The 20238-nt window shown below is 34.7% G+C and overlaps 1 protein-coding gene across 2 annotated transcripts; it reads right to left on the bottom strand.

Annotated features, from left to right (window-relative positions):
- Positions 1–2346: 2346 nt before the first annotated feature.
- Positions 2347–14511, bottom strand: LOC123671329 ((Lyso)-N-acylphosphatidylethanolamine lipase-like). 2 transcript variants are annotated; one of them, XM_045605087.1, is made up of 6 exons: positions 14286–14511; positions 12616–12819; positions 10158–10469; positions 9322–9436; positions 6532–6718; positions 2347–2611 (listed from the first exon to the last, which is right to left on the bottom strand). In XM_045605087.1, the coding sequence occupies exons 1-6, from the start codon at positions 14344–14346 to the stop codon at positions 2477–2479; spliced, it is 1014 nt and encodes a 337-aa protein (XP_045461043.1). In that variant the 5' UTR covers positions 14347–14511; the 3' UTR covers positions 2347–2476. The 2 variants fall into 2 exon arrangements, with proteins under 2 accessions (XP_045461043.1, XP_045461044.1); XM_045605088.1 differs by lacking the exon at positions 10158–10469 and having other exon boundaries at positions 14286–14493.
- Between the last annotated feature and the right edge of the window lie 5727 nt (positions 14512–20238).

The following is a 20238-nucleotide window of genomic DNA, read 5'->3' as shown; positions in this document are numbered from 1 at the left end:
TTTTTCTATCTATATTATTCTATTTTTTAGAGTTCCTTCTATCATTACAAATAGATTTTTAGAACCATTCTATATGATATAGGGTGCTAAACTTTTGCTCCACTAAGTCATTATTCAAGAGATTCGCAACAACAAAGTCATAATATGTTGAGGGATAATGCAATTTAACATTGATGTTATTTTATTAGATTTCAATATTTTACATGAGTAAAAATTCATATGAATTGAGAATAATTTACACAAAATGAATTGAAAAACTAATATGACACTTTGGAACATCTTTTTCAAAATAATGTCTTTATTAGTTCTCCCAAATATGCAATAGTTATGTATAGGTTGATTTGATGGAGTAAATAATAAATGATGACCAACAAAGTAGATAAGTAGTAAGTACACCATAAATTTCACACAATAGTTTTTTATTTCCACTATCAACGCAAAATATCTCGAATCTTGAAAAGCAAATATTAACATTAAACAATTAAACATTTTTTTAATGAATATCCACCAGCGCGATTCCAATCCGGGATTCATTCAGAAATATGAATGCAAATAAGAGCTTGAACTTATTTACGGTAAAAATATTGTAGTCAGTAGGTATTATTAAAAAAAAAAATTTTTTAAGGAATCATGCAAATAGCACTAATAGTTTCCGAAAAATAAAGCTATGGACGCCGAATTTTCTATTCGATTTTTGGATTCCATGAATTCCAAAAAGTAACATTTGAAATTTCAGAGTGTTAATTTTTTTCCTCTAATGATATATAAAATTTAATTTTGTAAATAGGAAACGTAAAAAATGAATAGTTTTCATACCACCAAAAATTGCTGAAATAATTCTATCTCTACCTAGTTCACAATCATTTATGAATGACATGCGTTCTGCACTATACTCCGCGGAATTTTCAAAATAACTAGTTTTATGATATTTTATGCTAAGCATACTAAAAAATCTCAGTACTGCAGCCGTGGAAGTCAACATTTTTACTCAAATTATTCAAATTGCATTCAACACGTATCAATGATGTATAAGAATAATTTCTCACGAATTTCATGCATCTAACTTAACTTCCAACCACCAGGTATTTTCTTTCAGAATAACTATTCTTTAACCTTTCTTGTTAAATATCCATGGATAAACAAAATGTGTAAAGCTTCTTACATTCGTAGCTACCTATATATTGACTCATTTTCTTTATTCAAAGAAAAGCAATAAAAAATTTTCAGTCAATAGGTGTAGAACTATGATTCTTCGGCATTACATTATTTCCAGTCTTGAACCACAATTATCTGACGAGAAGTTCTAATTTACGCCTTGGTAACGCAGATCATATATTTAAAAGGGCTGAAAATCCACGGAACCATTCTGTCTCAACTCAAATTCCCATACCACATTTTATCTGGAAATAAGGGAAGATGAAATTCCTTTGGAATCACCTTCGACCCAATCCAAAAATAAATACAAATTTCATCGAAATAGTAATTTACGTAACAAGTCCGGAAAATAGGGTTTTTTTGGACAAAATTCCAGGACGAGCGTAAGCGAGTCCTGGAAGTCTGTGAGTCCAAAAAAACCATTTTCGGGCGTGTTGCGTACAATATTTTTTCGGCAACCAAGTAAAATAACACTATCGCTGCTGCTTTCCATATTTTATTGCGATTGCGATCAAAAAACATGAAAATTTTTGACAACTAATTTCATATGAACTGTCAGCCGGTTATCTCGGTTGCTATGGATTCTATGATTCTTTTCCGGCCTAGTCCGGGAAGTACGTACTTTCCGGACTAGGCCGGGAAATGCTACTTTCTCAGAGAAAAAGCGTCCGGGAAGTGAGCACTTCCCGGACGGTTGCCGAAAAAAGAATAAGCAGAACTAGAGATATCAAAAGAGCGGGAATTCCAAATTTGCACATGCTCTACGAGTATGCAATATACAGAAATGAGGACTTTCTTCAACTCAAACACGATACTCAATAATCCGATTTCTATATCGAAATCGGATTAGAACTGGAATACTTAAGATTGTTAGAAGGGTTTGCGAACACGCAGACCGAGAGTCAGACACGAAATCAAAATTGTTTACAATGGTTTGATACGCATTTTTGAAATCTGAGACCAAAAACAATTGGTACTTCACTTTCTACGCCTATGATCGCAGGAGATCACACAAGATATAAATTCGCGATATTTGATAATGAATATTTTACCATTATTAAAAATAATGATATCACGCAAATCATATTCACTTCATTCGCAGTATGATTCTCAAATATAATTTTTATCCATATCTATTACACCCTTGACCTCTTCCTCATATAACGATTGAACTAGAGAAAAAGTAGAACATTCAGATAGATTTTAGTTTATTGTTTGTATAGTTATTTAATATTGATTCCTCTCCATCGGCAAACTTCGATCATTAAGTACATTGGCATCCCCAGTCGAATAATTTAAAAATCCATCCTCCATTAGTTGCTCAGGAATAATTCTCTCCGATTTCGTTTTCATTAACATCGCTTGTTTTATCGTGCAAATGACATGCTGTCACGACGATATCATTGAATACATCAGGTTTTTCGGAATAAAGGTGATGTCCTGTATCATCAATTATCTGCAAAGTAATAATATATTATTTTTCAAATATAACATAATTTTATTTCATTGAGAGCGTGAAAAATGTTTTCAATACAAATAAGAAATATATTCATATAATATAAGGTGATTTGAACTATAGCAGATCCAATTTTCTTCTTTAAGCTATTATTTTTTGTTAAGTATTTCAATGAATATTAATATAAATAAACACTGTAACTTTTCATGTTATATATTCAAATATACAAAACTATTAACTTCTATAAAACATCAATCTTCGTAGTCTTAACAACGAGTACTTACACAAAAAACTTCTAGATTATTAATACTAAAACTGATTCTATGTCTTAAAACACAGATGGCATACTCGTTGTAGAGTTGTCAACTGTACATAAATATAAATATATAACATTTTTTATGAACCCTGTGTCCTGTGTTGGCCTATTTTGTTCTTTTCCACTTAATAGTTAAGTTCAGCACTGTTAGTTATTTATCCTATTCAGATTGATTCGATCACTTCATTCAATTGTACCTTCAATTTGGATGAACCGAATTCATTTCAAAAATACACAAAATAAAGTTTGTAAAATCAAAGTTTTATTTATAGATATTATTATCTTTGTTCTGATCTGATCTGATAAGACAATTATACAGTTCCTGTTTCTTTTTATAAATTAAAATCTCCCAAGGATCCTTATCAATAATATCACTGCTATAAACTACTCAATTCAGAATGAAACGAATTCCTATCACTTTGATATCCAGGTCCAAGCAAAATACGCAGTATATTAATTTTTACTGATCTGAATATTTTACTCCGTATCAAAAACAGTAAGCCTATCAATTTACCGAACTAAGACAACTAATAAAAATTATTGTCCAAGATCGGTAGTTCTTAAAGTTCATGATGTTTTAATCGTTTAATTTTGCACGTTTGTGCATGCATTTTCATCACGCTGTCTTTAATTTTATTACTTTGAACCAGGGATAGTTTGACTCACTGATGATGATTCCGTCCTCAAATATCTAGCCCAGTGATTCCCAAAATTATCCAGGTGGACCCCGGGAGCCCACAGGGGAATCGAAGGGGGTCCATTGTGTCGTGAAGAACAACTGGGGGTCCACAAATTGTAAATTGGGATCCACAGAAATTTTTCTGGTTTTGTAAATAACAGAAATATCAGTTTGACTTCACTCACCAGCTGCGCGAAACTGCGTAGTGCCACAATTAAATCCTCAAATTGTTAATATCCAATATTATTGCCTTATTCCAAGATATTCAACGTTTCAAAATAATACCTGGAATTTGCATAATGGACAAAAATGTTATCCGTCTTTACAAAAAATTCAATTTTATAGCCGTTTCATTGGTTCTTCCGAGCAATTCTTTAACTGAAAAAAGTAACCAGTAAAGATATGGAAGGGATTCACGAAAAAAAGTTTGGGAACCACTGATCTAGCCGGTCAGTCGAACGCATGATAACTCTTGTGCGAAAGACTCTGAAAAGAAGTTGAGTCCGTTAATGATCAAAATCCGACTAGGGAATCCACTAAATATGAATTTCGTCTTCTTGAAAATAAAGCTCAAATTCGATGGGGATGACATTTTTCATTTAGACTTAGAAAAACAACTGGAAGCCTCTCGCAAAATTCCATGTTGATCGTGTTACCAGAACCAGAGGAAATTCAAGAAGAATATCGAAAAATAAACGATCGCACAGCGTAGCTAGGGGGGTTTAGGAAGTTTAAACCTGAAACCACCAACCCTTGAAATGTGCAGATGTCACCAAAATATACGAATGCACTGCGTATTCACCTAGATTAGACGCTACAAGCTGCTTGAATCCAAAAAACTTTTTGTCCATACGATTTAAAAAACTTATGACACTAGGACGGTCAGTTATGACCGTTTCGAAGAGTGTTTCAAACTCGAAGATGGTAGGCGTAGCATCCGATGGTTTTGCCAAGTTAGGTATAAAACAACAAACTGAAAGCGTAGTATGTTGATAAAAATCATGGAATGTTCATTAACAATTCTTCAAATATTTCAGTGACACCAAATCCGAGCGATTTGAAATATTGCATGTGTATGAATAATAACAATTCCAAGATTGATAAAAAATTGTACTTTGATCATACCATCAGAACCATAGAAATTTCAATCAGAATATAGAAAAATTCTCTGCCTATGGGTGGGACCCTCAGCACAAGCGAAGAAGGATGACCAAAAAGTTCCTGGTTCCAGTGGATTCAAAGCCGTCAAGAAGCAGAGATTTCCTCCTATCATCTGAGGGGACTCTGGAGCTTGGGCCAGGGCTTCCAATTTTCTCCATACACATTCCATAAATTTCCTCTGCACACGTTTAATACTTTGTCTGTGGACAATATAGTAAGGCAACCATGTCACTGCTGAATACTCTAGTATACTTCTTAATTTTGTGCAGTGAACAGCTTTCGTTGATCTTTTAATGAAAGCCATTGGTAAGGGTGAGGCACTGCATGTTGGGCCTTTGATTTCATTTGCCCTTATTAGATTTGCTGATTCAACCAATATCCGTACGTGCAGGGGTACTTCAGTCTTCCAAACCTCATCTTCTGTCAATATTGAACCATATATGGTTCTCCATGATATATGTATAACATTTATCATTGTTCTCATTTTTCAGGATGCCATAAATGTTGGAAGTTTTTTACTCAGATGCTCCTCACATGAAAATCAGTCGCCAACGTAGAAAATCATAGCTAAGATACCCCAAAAATGTGCCAAATTTTAAAACATGCAAAATGGTACACCATATGGATAAAGCATCTTACTTCAAATGTCATACCTTTACTAAGGATTCTGGCGAGGTTAGTCACCTTAAGAGAAAATCATTGTTCATATCAACACAAATGTCAACACTACATGTTGAAATTTTATATATCCGTATAAATTTTGGATCCTCTGAATACTGTATATTTATTGTTATATTTGACTTGAAATTCTGTCTCCTCATATAGGATCCCGATATAAAACGACCTTCACCGAAATGCTTATTTGATAAAACGTATTTTATATTTAATTTAACACGTCAATAAATATATCACACAAATATCACTTTTCATTTCCAAGAACAAATAGCATGCGCACTCTCTTTCTTTCACTGGACGGACTTCGAACAGCTGCTATGCTGTGTCCTCTTCTATCGCACACATTCACTCGCAGCAATATTTAACTTTTTAAAATTCGACAACCGGGATTCGGGACTGATTTTTCGCAGGCAACCCTATACCACCGTGTTCATAATAAAATAATCTTCAATTTTATTGATTTTAATTCAATAATCAGACCGTTGCAAAATGCCAGTATAGATTTACCTGTTAATTCTTGGCTACCCGAGAGTTGTGATCGGAAAAAAATAGGCAACCTAACGTTTGCACATTCTATGGGCTTCATACTTTCGATTGGTATAGAATTTATCTAATAATCAAACCGGTGAAATGTTTAAAAAACAAATTTTTTTTAATTATTGATTAAACCTACTCTGGACTAAAATTTGTTAGGCAACCCATATGTGATATATTTATTGACATGTCAAATTAAATATAAAATACGTTTTATAAAATAAGCATCTCGGTGAAGGTCGTTTCATATCGGGATCTTAGACTATCCACAAAACTTAATCAAAATCAAAACACAAAATTATTCAACGAAGTCAATTCTATTTGAAGCGCTCCTATTTTATCAAAAATAACTAAAAAAGACCTCTTATAGATTCACTGCATTTCGAATTCAGTTACTTTCATTGGTTAGAGTTTGGAATCCACGTTTCAGATTCAAGAAATAGAAGGAACCAAAGGTGTGTACTGCGTCTGTTGCCCAGAGTAATGAAATACACTTCACATACACATACAGAATTACTTGAAACTCAGGCAAACCTTGTATATCTGAAATATTACCTTAATATCAACGGAACAGTCTGGTCTCAAATCTTTGATTTTTTCACCAATAGATATATCCATCCAAGTATTAGATCCAAAGATTAAAGACAAAGGAATGTCCTTTTTTAATTTGTCTATTCTTAGTAACATTGGGTTTTTAGACCAGCCATAACCCCATATCATCGAATACGCCGCTCTTTCTCCTCTAAAAAAAAAGGAAAAATAATTACTGAATAGAACAATGTCACAACCTGAATTCTTATCAAAATTTATTGGGAAAGGTTCATATGAACATTTGGAAAAATTTCATACTAGGTAATTATTCTTAATTCATCGAATTATTCGAATTCTTCGAATTTAAATGACAGTTATTCTATGTGCGCCTTCTGTAAGGGGATTTCTGTGTTTCATCCCGGAAAAACTGTTGGACTAATCGGTAGAGAATTCAGTGTTTCTTGGCTTATACAGTTCGATCTCCGTTGCGAAGCATGTTGACAGTGATTTTATATACTACAGTGACGACACTGCCTAAGACACCCTTCACTCCATCGAAGAGAGGTGACTCTGCTGCAACGCAGCGACCCCCATAAACCCGTCGGAGCGGCAGTAGAATGTGGCGCGTACAGTGACTTTATATACTACAGTGACGACACGGCTCGTCAGCGTTTTGATTGGTTGGAACCCTGTCTGCCATAAAAGGTCGAACTTTCACCAGAGATCTCTGATTTTCACTATTTACATTCGAATGCCGGGCTTTTTCACATGCTTTGGAGAATTTTTGTTTGACTTGTTAGTGATTGTGACTGGTTTAGGGGGTTCAGACCCCCCAAAATGTGAAGATGTTATCGAAAGAAACGAGCGGCCGACCAACCTTCGCGCAGGCGCAGTCGATAATCTGAAACTTGAAACACCACTTAATGTTTGAATCTATTATTTTCCGTTGCTCTTTAATGGCGGATGGCTAGAGTTGTCGTCACTATGGTATTATATACAGTCACTGTATGCCGATTTAGCGAAAGACGCCATCTCTCGGGTACGCTAAGAGACACTACAATCTAATCAAAATTATACAAGGTGTCCAAAAAGGGTATCGGGTATTTGTTTTGTCGCTGCATTTAAGAATGAGTGACAGGGGGGAATGTGAAGGGGATCGTGATGTCCGCAGTTTTTTGGAGTTTCAGTGAGGATGGAGTAGTACCCAGGAACGCATAGCGCTTTTTGCGTATGAGAGTATTATCGCAACGGTGATTCAATAGTAGCTTCTCAACATTTATATCGTGAGGAATATCGTACACGCCATGCACCAAGTGATGACTCCATTAGGAAATGGATCCGAATGTTCGAAAATACAGGTGCGACGATAAAAATTCAAGAATTTGAACGCCCTCGTTCTGTCCGCGACGAAGAAACGGTCCTTATTTTCATGAAAATCGACGAGGCCAACCACTCAATGTAAATAGTGACCGTTATTGCGATATGCTGCGGAACTTTTTGGGTCCAGAATTACTGGAATTTCAAGGTTATAATTCAAGAACGTGGTTTCAACAAGATGGGGCCACTCGCCATACAACAAATCAAGCAATGGTAGCTGTTAAAGAATTATTCCCTAATAAGGTCATTTCGCGTAGGGGTAACATCAACTGGCCTCCCAGAAGCCCCGTCCTTAGTCCACTTGACTATTTTGCATGGGGGTATATTAAAAGTAAGGTGTATGAGAATAATCCAACGAATTTGACCCAATTGAAGCAAAACATAAGGTCAGAAATGGCAGCAATATCGAGAGCTATGTGTCAGCGTGTGATCGCCAATTTTCGTTCCCGATTAGAAGAGTGCCAGCAGCGTAACGGTCACCATTTAGATAACATAATCTTTTCCAAATAATTTTCCACTTCATGCTGTAATAATTAACAATAATTTTTTTTTTAATTGTAACTAGTTTTTGTTTTATCGAAGTTACAAATACCCGATACCCTTTTTGGATACCTTGTAGTTTAGTGTATCCAAAATCACTTGAACTAGTCCATAAGAACGCTTGGCTAGATGTGGCCGTCATAAACCATAGGCGCACGCTTTTTAAACCCTAGAGTTGAATATGATATTTATGTGTACCACTTATATATTGCACATCTTTCTGAGCTGTAATTTCATTCTTTCTCCAAAAAAATCCTCGACTCAGTAAGTTAGGTACCAACAAAAAACTCCGCTATTCTGCTAATCAATATGAGCCGTGACTTTCTATCCCCCCCCTCTCAAAAATCGCCTGTATCCGCCCCTGTACAAGGATGATGAGAAAATTCCTATTAGGCGACGGACAGGTCCAAGGATCGACGGAAACGCGTGAAAGAGAACCAGAAGTTCGACGAGAACCAGGGGGACCAAAAAGACATGACATGACCGAGCTCTATCCTTCTGATATTTTAAATATCTGGGATTGAGTGAATGTTTCTCTTAGCGGGGAGTAAGAAAGCCGACGGTGGGGGGAGTTTTCTCTCCTACGCGTAGAGATATGCAAAAATCGGGGATACTAATAAGCCCTTGTTTGATCGAAATATTCTGGCTTCCTCCAAGTGACTCTGGATACACCATACCTAATAACATTGTATCAATTACTCATACATCAATACATCATACAATGCTAATAGGTAGGTCACTTCCTCAAATAATTTCAAGGAACTCAATATTGTTATTAAGGTTGGCATGCGAGCAGATTGACTCAACATTTTTTCAATAATTCGTTCTCAATCTTCTCCCAAATTAGGAATCTGGACTGCAGTCCAAAAGGCTGAATATTCCCTGGGAAATACTCACGTTGGATTCTGTGCGTTACAATGATAAACATAATTTGGAAAAACAGAATTATCTTCTATTATGTCCTCAAATTTTGCTGCTATATCAGATCTACCTCTCTGAATCAACCATGGCCCTGAAACATTATGAATTTTCTTCAAGTTTCCAATGCGGATCCAATGATGGATGTGTTAATTCAACATTTAATATGAATTGGATGGTTAAATATTCCTATGTTAGTATTCGAATGTGGGAAGCTTCTTTCCTTCAGAACCACTGATAGTTTAGAAAAATGTGAAAAGAAACTTTGGTCTGTACTAAGTAACCTTTGGACTAAGTAACCTTTTTGGTATTTTGTTGTTATATCGTAGGTATTACTATTGATTTCGAGCAAAAAATTTGAAATAATTATCTTGTGATCCTCAGGAATATCCAAATCATTATGAAGATCCAGCTAGAAAGGTGTGATGAAAAAATTAATTATCTAAGTTTTGGTACTTATTAATTTATCTCTAGCGAAGATAAAAAAAATTCGAAAAACTGACATATCATCACAAAAAGGAAATATAAAGATTTTAGTATTAAAATAAAGATGAGAATTATAAAAATCTGATATTTTTAATGAGTGTTTGGTAGCACTGGTAGAACCAGACTCATCGTTAAATTGTCATTCATTTTTTCTCGTACTAACATTGACGAACATAAATATTCAGAACTCAAAACAAATTCGTAATAGTAGGTACATGACGATAACCCACGTTTCATTGAAGATCAAGAAGGTAGAATAAAAGAGAGAATCGCAAAGACATTGTCATGATAATGTATGATCCTATTATGGAATTACTTAAATAACTTGCCCAAAGGTCCAATAGCTCTTACGAATTCTAGGGGTCTAACATGAACAAGTGAGAAGATGATACTGGACCAGAATGATGGTTTTTCATTCAAATGATCGCTGAAACCCCAGGGATCAGCAAGAAGCAGATGGCAAACTCTTTCCGGGTAACATAAAGTATAAGCTGTGCCTATAAATCCGCCCATACTGTGACCTAATAAATGGAATTTCTCTAAATTCAGTTTTTTTCTCCAAACTTCAATACTATTCACCATTTCTTTTTCTACTTCGTTATAATCATAACTAAAAGTAGGCCTTGATGATCGTCCAAAACCTGGAAAAACTTATTCTATTATATAATGATTTACGCAAGGATCACAAACAATTAATTATAATATTACAAGAGCATAGACAATTTCCAATTATACACCGAGTCACGATACGTAGTTCGCGAAACATCACGAGACCGCAGCTCGAGTTGTGTTTCGCAAAATACGTCGAGTGAAGAGAAGAGCTTCTTATAATCGAAATATGTATATTATCTATGCTCGAGTTTGTATTCGTTACGATTATTTTGCGAATAATATTTTTAATTTCTTATTGATTAATATTGAAGGTACCATTATTATAATAAATGTTTGATATGTATTGTCGTTTTCGGACTTTGTAGTGTTGGTACCACCTACTGATGATTGTAGATGAATATCAGAGCTAATATGGGAGATTGAAAGCTAAATTATTATCGAAAATGAAATAGAAATCAAGAGAATATTATTCAATATTTTTCGCCAACGAAATTGCGATAACTCATTTATTGTACTATTTCGTTCACCAAATGGAATGGGAAATGAGTTTAAGACAGTTTTTTTTAATACAGCAGCTCATTTTGATGGTTAAAATGGTATATCTTATGGCTGTGAAAACTTTAGTGTGGAGGCTTCTAGGGGTGGCGTAGCTCATTATAAAAATTTAAAATGGCCATATCTTTCATTCTATGGCGAACCGAAAAAAATGGTAAAGGAAAAAAATGTTCCCTTTGATCTCAAGAATCAGCTTTTATTAAAATATATATAAAGTCAAAGACTCATTCTGTATAATGCTCAAAGATAATAAATATGCTTTTCCGGGATTCGGCATAAAATTTATATGCCCGCCTAAAAATTTCATGACGTGTTATTATTATAATTAGATTTCTTATGTAAATTGGGATATAAGTAGTAGATCTATAACTATATGTGATGAGTACTCAAAAACTCACTTCACGTCAGTGATTTCCTCATTTTTTTTCAATTTAAATTCAAATGAATTCGATTCATGATATTATTTTTATAAGTTGATGTAGAAAACGCGACCTTGTGGAAAATTCACACTGTTAGTAATAGAATAATAGAAAATATGATTTCTGTAGTAGTCGTTGAAAACTCATTGAATTCTAACTTCCCATTTTTATTATGTTAATAAAAGTGTTTCACACCGTAGCTTTTTCAGATTTCGTAACAATTATTGGTATTTACATAATGAGATACCTAGTGGGAATGAGAATAACTCATATTTAATATGACTTAAATAGATTTCGCACCAAAGTACCGACTGAGTCAATTTTCTCAGATAGATTCATTGTTAAAAAAAAATCATTTACATGTGCTATAATATCAAAACTACGACACAGGATTATTTGATTGAAATAATTGTTAGTCATGAAGAAAATGATGAAGTATTATCAAAATAATGATAATGTTCTTCGAAAATTTCATTCGAAATCTAAAATGTATCTTATAGAATCCGTTATTTATTACCATGGTAACGATAGTCCTACAAATAGCATAGCTGAGATCAAAGAAGATACATAGTATACATGATCTCCAATTATAAAAGTTTAATGAGTCTTCTTGATAAAGGATATTTAATATAAATCAAATAATTTGACAACTTTGTGTCTAATCCTTCACAATAATATATCTGTATGATATATTCGGTTTATTTTTGTCTTGGAATATATTCCAATTATAAAAATGACAAATTTAATAATCAACCAAAAGAAAATTCAAAATGACTAAAACTGTACAAATTGAGTAAACGGTTAACAAATTGAACAACTAAATTAACATAAAGACAGACGTATAATCACGTATAATACGTATAATATATCATACAGATATATTATTGTGAAGGATTAGACACAAAGTTGTCAAATTATTTGATTTATATGATCTCCAAGTTACAGATTTCATATTATATGTGTATCCAATATGAAATTTTTCAATAAAAAAACAAAATCGTACCTACTTCCTTTTCGATCACCTTTCTGCGAAGGGTTTATAAATATAGAAGTTTAACTTCATGGTAGACAAGTGATAAGATTTTTTTTTTGATTCGTTGAACAATTAGACTTCACATTGAACAAACATTGTGCATTTTGCTTTGGGTGTATTGTTTAATTTTTATCAAGTTATCTTGTATAGCAGATAATGCGATCTTACCTAACAGATCTATAGCGTAAACAGGTCTATCCTTCGATAATTCATCCAGATTTCGACACCAAAACCCTATTCCAGCTGCAAAGCCATGAATCAAAACCAAAGGTGTTTTTTTCGATTCCGAATTCAGGCTTATGGTCCATATTTCTTCAGAACCCGATTTTAACTCAACCGGCACATGGAATGTTGTATAGGGCGTTCGCAGAGCTAGAATGAAAATTTTATTGGATACAATAGACGAAAAAGGATCTAATATATATTTGTTGTGAATTTTTATTCCAAATTAAGCTAAAATTGGTTGCAGTGAATATTATGACTAAATTATTTATGTGTTCAATCGATCGACAACCTGATCGATCTTTCATTGATTTGAGACACCTTTCATTAGACTCACTTCATGTTGAATATCAAGTCTGACCGGAGGTCAACGTAATAACTTTCGAAAGAAAAAGCTAGATCAGACTCCGAATATTCAGAGTAAGTATACCTATAACTAATTTTTTGTCTTGAATAAATATTTTTCTTCAGTATTTCTTTGTACATATTATTTATCAATGTTCTGTATATTTAGAATTTTGAGCTGAGATCAAACGAAAAGGATAGACTCACTGCTGACTAATCTGTTCCCAAATTCTCTTCTTTCCGGCCGCCCATAAACAGGATAACTCTCGAACAAGAGCAAGAAATTTCTAGAGTAGGTAAATTAAGTGAGTAGTAAAATTTTAACATCCTCTTTCTCAAAAATGATGGCCTTGCGGACCCATGTTTATATGAACTTTTCACCTTATAAATAACTGAGGAATTGTCCTGTAAAATATCGGACACTCACTACATAACATAACACCCTGTATAAGTAAAATATTTTGTGAATGATGATTTTGTGAGGATGAATATTTTGGGATTAACCCAACGTAAATAGTTATCATTCTAGTGGTATAAAATTAGTTTCGTCTGTTATTAAAAATAATTAAACTCAAATGATGAGATTAAGATAAAGCTCAAAAAATTTTTCATGGTTTATTCCTCTTCTTCTATTCTTTATGTAGGAAGTTAGGAACACGTTTTTTTCTGGAGAACTTTATGGGTATTTTTTTACGATTTATAATTTTATCATAACTTCAAAATCGTATAGGTACATATTATATTTTCTGGTTTATCATTTCCAGCTAAATTTCGAATATATTAGGTTTAGGTATCCGTAATCTTGAAATTTACAGTTGAAATAATTGAGGATTATAGTCGTGAAACGATTATTCTACTTTGGAGGTCCTACATACCTATATTTTTTGAGTTTCTAAAAAGTGGAAAATGAAGCCATTTGCATGAAAATACTTTGATAATTCAAACAATCGTTTCCGACAATAAGTTCAACTAGAACGTTGAAATATTGGAACTTTAGTAATTTAGCAAAGTTTTTATCTTATTTTTGATGAGGAATATACTGTTTACACAAAACATATTGCTTCAATTGCAGAAAAGTTTAATAAGTTTCAATTTCATTAATTTCATCATAATGTATTGGAATTTATGCATCTAGTCACAAAAAGTCCTACTATAAAAATATAATTTCTATAGGTACCTAGTTATTGAAAATAGAAAGAATGGAATGACATCGATTAACTGCTGTCCGAAGTAATTAAAAAATTTATTATCAATTGAAAATGAAAACTTACTTGATAAAATAATCCCCTCTAATTCTTCGAGCTTTTCTGATGAAAATTGATTCCAAAACATTTCAAGATATTACGAACTCCTCACTTTCAAATTTAATCGAACATGTTGAACTAATGTGAGTTAAGTTCTAAACCCAAATTTCAATCGCGTTGTTATCATGGCAATACTCAAAATTATACTAACGCATTAAAAAACGTAATGAGTCTCAATAGCTAGATAATTGCTGGCAGCACTTCAAATGCATTCAAGGTTGGGGACCTCTACCTGGTGTTGTTATTTGAGTGCCATAATATTTTTCCTCAAGTTCTGATAAAAATTACATAAAATCGACAAAAATGGATTCAGATTATTTTATCTCCTATATTGACAAATTTTAAAATATCTTTCTAGATTTCCCTAAGAGAAAAATAAATTGCGAATCATTCCGATACAGTCCCAAATGGAATAAATAAGCTATAATCAAATTATATTTTATTTTTTCTTCATGAAAACAAATATTTGTTTTATTAGATTTTGTATATATAAGGAAATACCACTCTTTTCAACTATTTGAATACTTTATCAATATTGCCTAAATGTCTCCCTAATAAACTTACGACTTAGGTATTTATTTGAAAATGGAAAATCTCATACAGGGATTCAAGGCAGACCATGCCTCAACCTCTGATCCGGTGTCGAAAAGGCCCAAGGGGGAAGGAATGGAGAAGGTGGAGAAGTCTCCGGGCATTGAAAAAGATGGGGCCTCGAAACCGACCACCAGCTCTGAGAGGAGGGGCTGTTCCGCAAAGGCGTGGGAAGGGGGCACATGTCTACATAACCACGAACAGCCAGACCACGCTGAGATCCCTGGAATTGTACTGCCAGGGGTCTCTGTTGACCTGGGAGTGGCGTAACACCATGCATAAGGCATTAGGCAACTAGCCAGAGGCAATGAAGTAACTCAATTATGGGTACCAGGGCACTGTGTTCGTTATTTGAGGGGAGTCATCCCCTTGTGGTGATTGCCGGAGATTTTAATGTTGACTTCACTAAAGAATCTGGGAACAAATCGAAAATATTCTTGAAGGGTTTGGTTTTCATAGGGTTTTCTCAGAACCCTCTAGAACTACTGTGACTTCAAGTACATGTATAGATAATGTTTTTACCAATTTAAAGGAATATACTTACCACAAGTCGACGTTAGATTTCCATATTTCCGATCATATGGCACAGAATATTGCTATCACCATGCCGAAACTTGAGAGAAAGTTGAAATACAGAAAGATAAGAATAATAAACAATAAGAACATTAGTGTCTTCAAAAATAAGCTGAAAACGACTAATTGGCAGCAGTGCTTTCAAGAGAAAGCTGAAGAAGCATATAATAGGTTTCACGATATTCCACAGACACACTTCGAAGCATCTTTTCCTGAGAGAAAAGTTATATTGGGCGCAAAGAAGAATTTGAAAATCTAGAATTCCAAAAAGGTTAAAGAATATCAGATAAGACTAGACGCCATTCGTACTACTATTAAGATGAAAAAAGACGAAACAACCAAGAACCTATATCAGAGATTAAAATTGGAGTATAAACAGTATATAGATAAATGTAGTGCAAAAAAATTATGACTTGTGACTCATAAGAAGATCGGACAACAAAAACAAAGCCATACATGAGGTGATAAACAGAAAAATAAAAGCACAGAAGAAAAAGACAGCCAGGATCTCTCTTACCCCGGAGGAATTTAACACCTTTTTCGTGAATGTTGGGAGACTTCAGGGTTCGGGACCAGTTACTTATTACAAATATCGGATACGGAAAACAACCCGCCGAACAAAGGACTCGATGATCCATTTTGACACTACCCCTGATGATATTGTCCAGGTCATTAAAAACTTGAAGCCTAAACGATATCGTGATAATTATGGGTCCTCTGTCGGACTTCTTCAGTCTGTTATTCACTAGATGAAGGAGCCCCTGTGTAGTGTTGTAGAAAAGTGTTTTGAGGAAGGAATTTTTCCGGAAATACTGAAGTTGGCTAAGGTTATTCCGGTTCATAAGAGGGGTGACGTGAACGAATGCACGAATTATAGGCCGATTTCTCTCGTGCCTGTCATCTCTAAGGTTTTGTAATCTTTGTTGAAAACAAGAATGCTGAATTTTTTTGAATCGAAGCATATAATCTCTCTTCATCAGCACGGATTTTTAAAGGGGCGATCAGTTATCACTGCTCTGGCAAGTATAGTAGAGAATATAATAAGATCCTATTATGACAAGGAAATTGTTGAACTACGCTGTTTAGATCTTAGCAAGCATTTGACAGTGGCACATGATCTGTTGCTGGGGAAGCTAGAATTTTATGGCTTCAGGGGGCCAGTTCTCGCTTTGCTGGGATCATACCTGGAGGGCAGATGTCAGGTTGTACAGCTGGACGATATGACGTCTGAAAAGGATAGCATAAAGATCTATTCTGGGACCGCTTCTTTTCATTTTATATGTCGATCTTTTTGATGATGTTGGTTGTGATCTGAAGTGCCTGTATGCTGACGACTCCAGTTTTGGTGTGAGGGATTCGAGTGTGGAGAATACGAGGGATAGAGCAGAGTTATGCGGACTGAAGTTGAATGTCGATAAATCCCAGAGGTTAATATTCAGCACCAAACAAAGTTCAGTTAACGAGACCGCAATTCTTTTGGGTGTTACTTTGGACAGTTCACTCTGCTGGAAGCCCCACATACAAAGGCTGACAAAACGATTATCATGGGCAGTGTACAATGTAAGAACAATTAAAAATTGTTTAAATGAAGAAGCAGCATTAATTACCTACTTCACACTGTTCCACAGCGTGCTATATTATGGCGTTATTCTATGGGGAGCTGCACCAGATGCTTCAGTAGTATTCCTGCAACAGAAGAGAGCGATAAGAACAATTGCTGGAGTATCACAGAGAAAAAGCTGGAGGGAGCTGTTCGCTAAATATAAATAATGACCTTACTAGCAATCCACTTACTTGCCTGCCTATGTTCATTGTACAAAAGTGACAGAACTGAATCATTCCAGCACTAGAAACCGAAATAAATGGGTACTTCCACAACACCGCATTACGAGAACCCAAGATAGCTTCAACTTTTTGGGTATAAAGTTGCTAAACAAACTTCTTCAAGGATGGATGGAACTGAGCAAAGTTTCTTTCAAACATAAAATGAAAATGTTTTTAACGAAAAATGTATTCTATTCCATAAAAGAATTTTTAGATTTTAAATTTTAGGCTTTGAATTTTATATTTTCGTGCACTTATTGTCCGTAAGCCAGTTGCCATTGTGGTTTTTTATTGCAGTTTTTATTGTACCTTATTATTGTGATGTAATTAATATTTAATGTATCAATTTTTTTTTAAATATTTAACTTCGACGCACCTTGTAAGCTATTGAAGGTTAATTTAATTCACTTGTGATGTTTAAGAGCAAATAAATTATATTCTATTCTGTGGTGTTGAAGGAAATGAAAAAGCCGATGAACTTGCAAAAAGTTGATCAAGGTTAACACCTGCTGGACCTGAGCCTTTCTGTGGGCTAGGAAATGACCAATATAAGCCAGCGGTCCATCAATGGGAGTTGAATAATAGGATAACCCACTGGATAAACACTGCTGGACTTATTCAGTCCAAGAAATTCGTGATGATTACACTTCGGGTGATGGTGAGACTGCTGACGGGGCACTTCGGTATAAACATCATTTGTACCGTATGGGGAAGTCAGTAGATGAGATTTGCAGGCTATGTGGATCAGAAGCAGAAACAGCCGAACACATGGTATGCAAGTGTCCAGAGCTGGCTGGCCTAAGAACAATTCATATGAGGAAGCCGGTCCTGGACACCCAAGAGGTAACGGCCAAGTCCCCTAAGGAGGTTGTCAGTTTTATCAAAGTCATTGACGACCTTTTTGGGTTTCCATGAATGAGTAGGGTACAGAACAAAAGATCTATATGGTCGTAGTTCCCAGAAGGCTTACCGAGCCGCAACGCCCCAGTTCAAATAATAAAGAAAGCAAATCAGCGTTCGAGTTTTCCAATACGTAATAGATTTTATAACCAACAATTAATTGTGTTTGTATGGTAGCAGTCAGCAGATAAAATAATTTTTATTGTCGCTTATTTCAAGTCCTTTTTTTAAGGTTTCAGGTAAGGTAAGGTCAGGTAATCCATGATAAACTTAATTTAGAACATAATTAGACTGGTATTCTCATCATATTGTATTTCAATGTACTAATATGTCTGAAATCCTTCTTTCTTGCTATTCTGAATTTAACAATAGCCATCTTCGTGATCCAGAACTGTCATATCAAATTAAAATGAATCACTAATTGATCACTATTTATAATCTTTTTTTTCATATATTCACCTACAACCTCCAAATGAAATTATAGCAACATAACCTAAAATAAATTTTAAAAAAATTTCAACAATTTCAATTCATATTCAAATTTTCCCGCCGTGTCAGACACTCTAAGATGGCGAACGAAATATGCACCATATTGTGTACTTGATTTAGTACGGCGTTTGCACTTCTTATATATTTATTTTTCATATAGGCAAATCAACATAAGCGCTACGCCATCTGGTGACAATCAGAGTAACTGAAAATGTTGACATAGTTCTTGCATTCTGCTATGTGTTCGTGTGATATTCTACAAATATTTATATTTTTAGACTACCTCAGTAGTGCAGTGGACTGAGAAGTTGGCTGTGGTGCCGAAGGTACGTACCGGGTTCGAATCCTGGCTAGGTCATAGATGTTGTGCATGTCTGGTGGAGGTTTATGAATTCGATAAGAGTCTTATAGTTGATGAAATGTTCGCTGTGTGGATGGTCTAAGTAACCTAGCACATTAAAAAAAAAAAAAAAATTATATTTTCAAATCATTTTAATGGTTATGAGACGTTCGAATCACTATTGTTCAGTTCCTCGGTGTTCTTCCTGGGAAAAACAAAGTTCAAATATCAATTTCTATGCTTTTCCTCAAACTGGTAATAACTATCATGTTTGGGTGGACGGAAATTGGGGAGTGAAGTGCTGATAGATCGACAAAAAGCTTGGCAACTGAAACTCAAAATCGGTAAACCAGTGACAAGAAATTTAAAAGTATGTTCCCTGCATTTTATCGAGGTAAGCACGGATTATACATGAAATTTTAGGTTATATTCAATATTAATGGGGATAATCGTTTACAGATTCCAGTTCTACACAAAAAAGTTTTTGAAAAAAACTGATGTGCCTTCCAGAAATCTTCCTTATGGATCTACTACCACAAAGGAAGAACCTGAATGTTCTATTAGTAGATCTGAAAGATTAAGACAAAGAAGTATCAACAAAGAAAACTTGTTATTGAAGAATGCTCTTGTGAAGAAATCAAACCTGCTGTACAAACTTCTTCCCAAGTTGAAATCGAAGCTGCATAAGGTCTATTACAGCCAGGCGCGGATCCAGGGGGGGGGGGGTAACTGGGGGAACGTTAACCCCCCCCTCCACCCAAATGGCCCGGGCACCTCTCAAATTTTGCCGGCCCTCCTAGAATTTGACATACTAAGTAGGGATGTGTGGTTCGTTCAATTTCGACGACCCGGGTCGAACCAGATCAATAGCTCTGACGACCCGGTTCAAAAGACCCGTTCAATTGACCCAATGGTTCTTTTCAGCTCACTAGCTCAGATCGAACCATGCACGATTTGCGCATGATTCAAAGATCCGTAGATCTGGTTCTTTCGTTCCTTCTTTTCTTTACCTGGTCAAGTTAAGGTTAAGAATGTTTTTGTTAAGTTAAGATCACCTTTGTATTTGTGGATCGGTATGTTTTTAATAGGATCGAGAATTCGTGATAATGATATATTCGAGACATGATAATAAACATAAAGGAGATAATCCATTATCAAGAAGTTATAAGTTACCGAATTGGCCGAATATAATGAATTGAGTTA

The sequence above is a fragment of the Harmonia axyridis genome, chromosome 1, assembly GCF_914767665.1.
Source record: "Harmonia axyridis chromosome 1, icHarAxyr1.1, whole genome shotgun sequence".
NCBI lineage: Eukaryota > Metazoa > Arthropoda > Insecta > Coleoptera > Coccinellidae > Harmonia > Harmonia axyridis.
The sequence above is the reverse complement of the archived record's forward strand: the minus strand, read 5'-3'. Positions and strand labels throughout refer to the sequence as shown.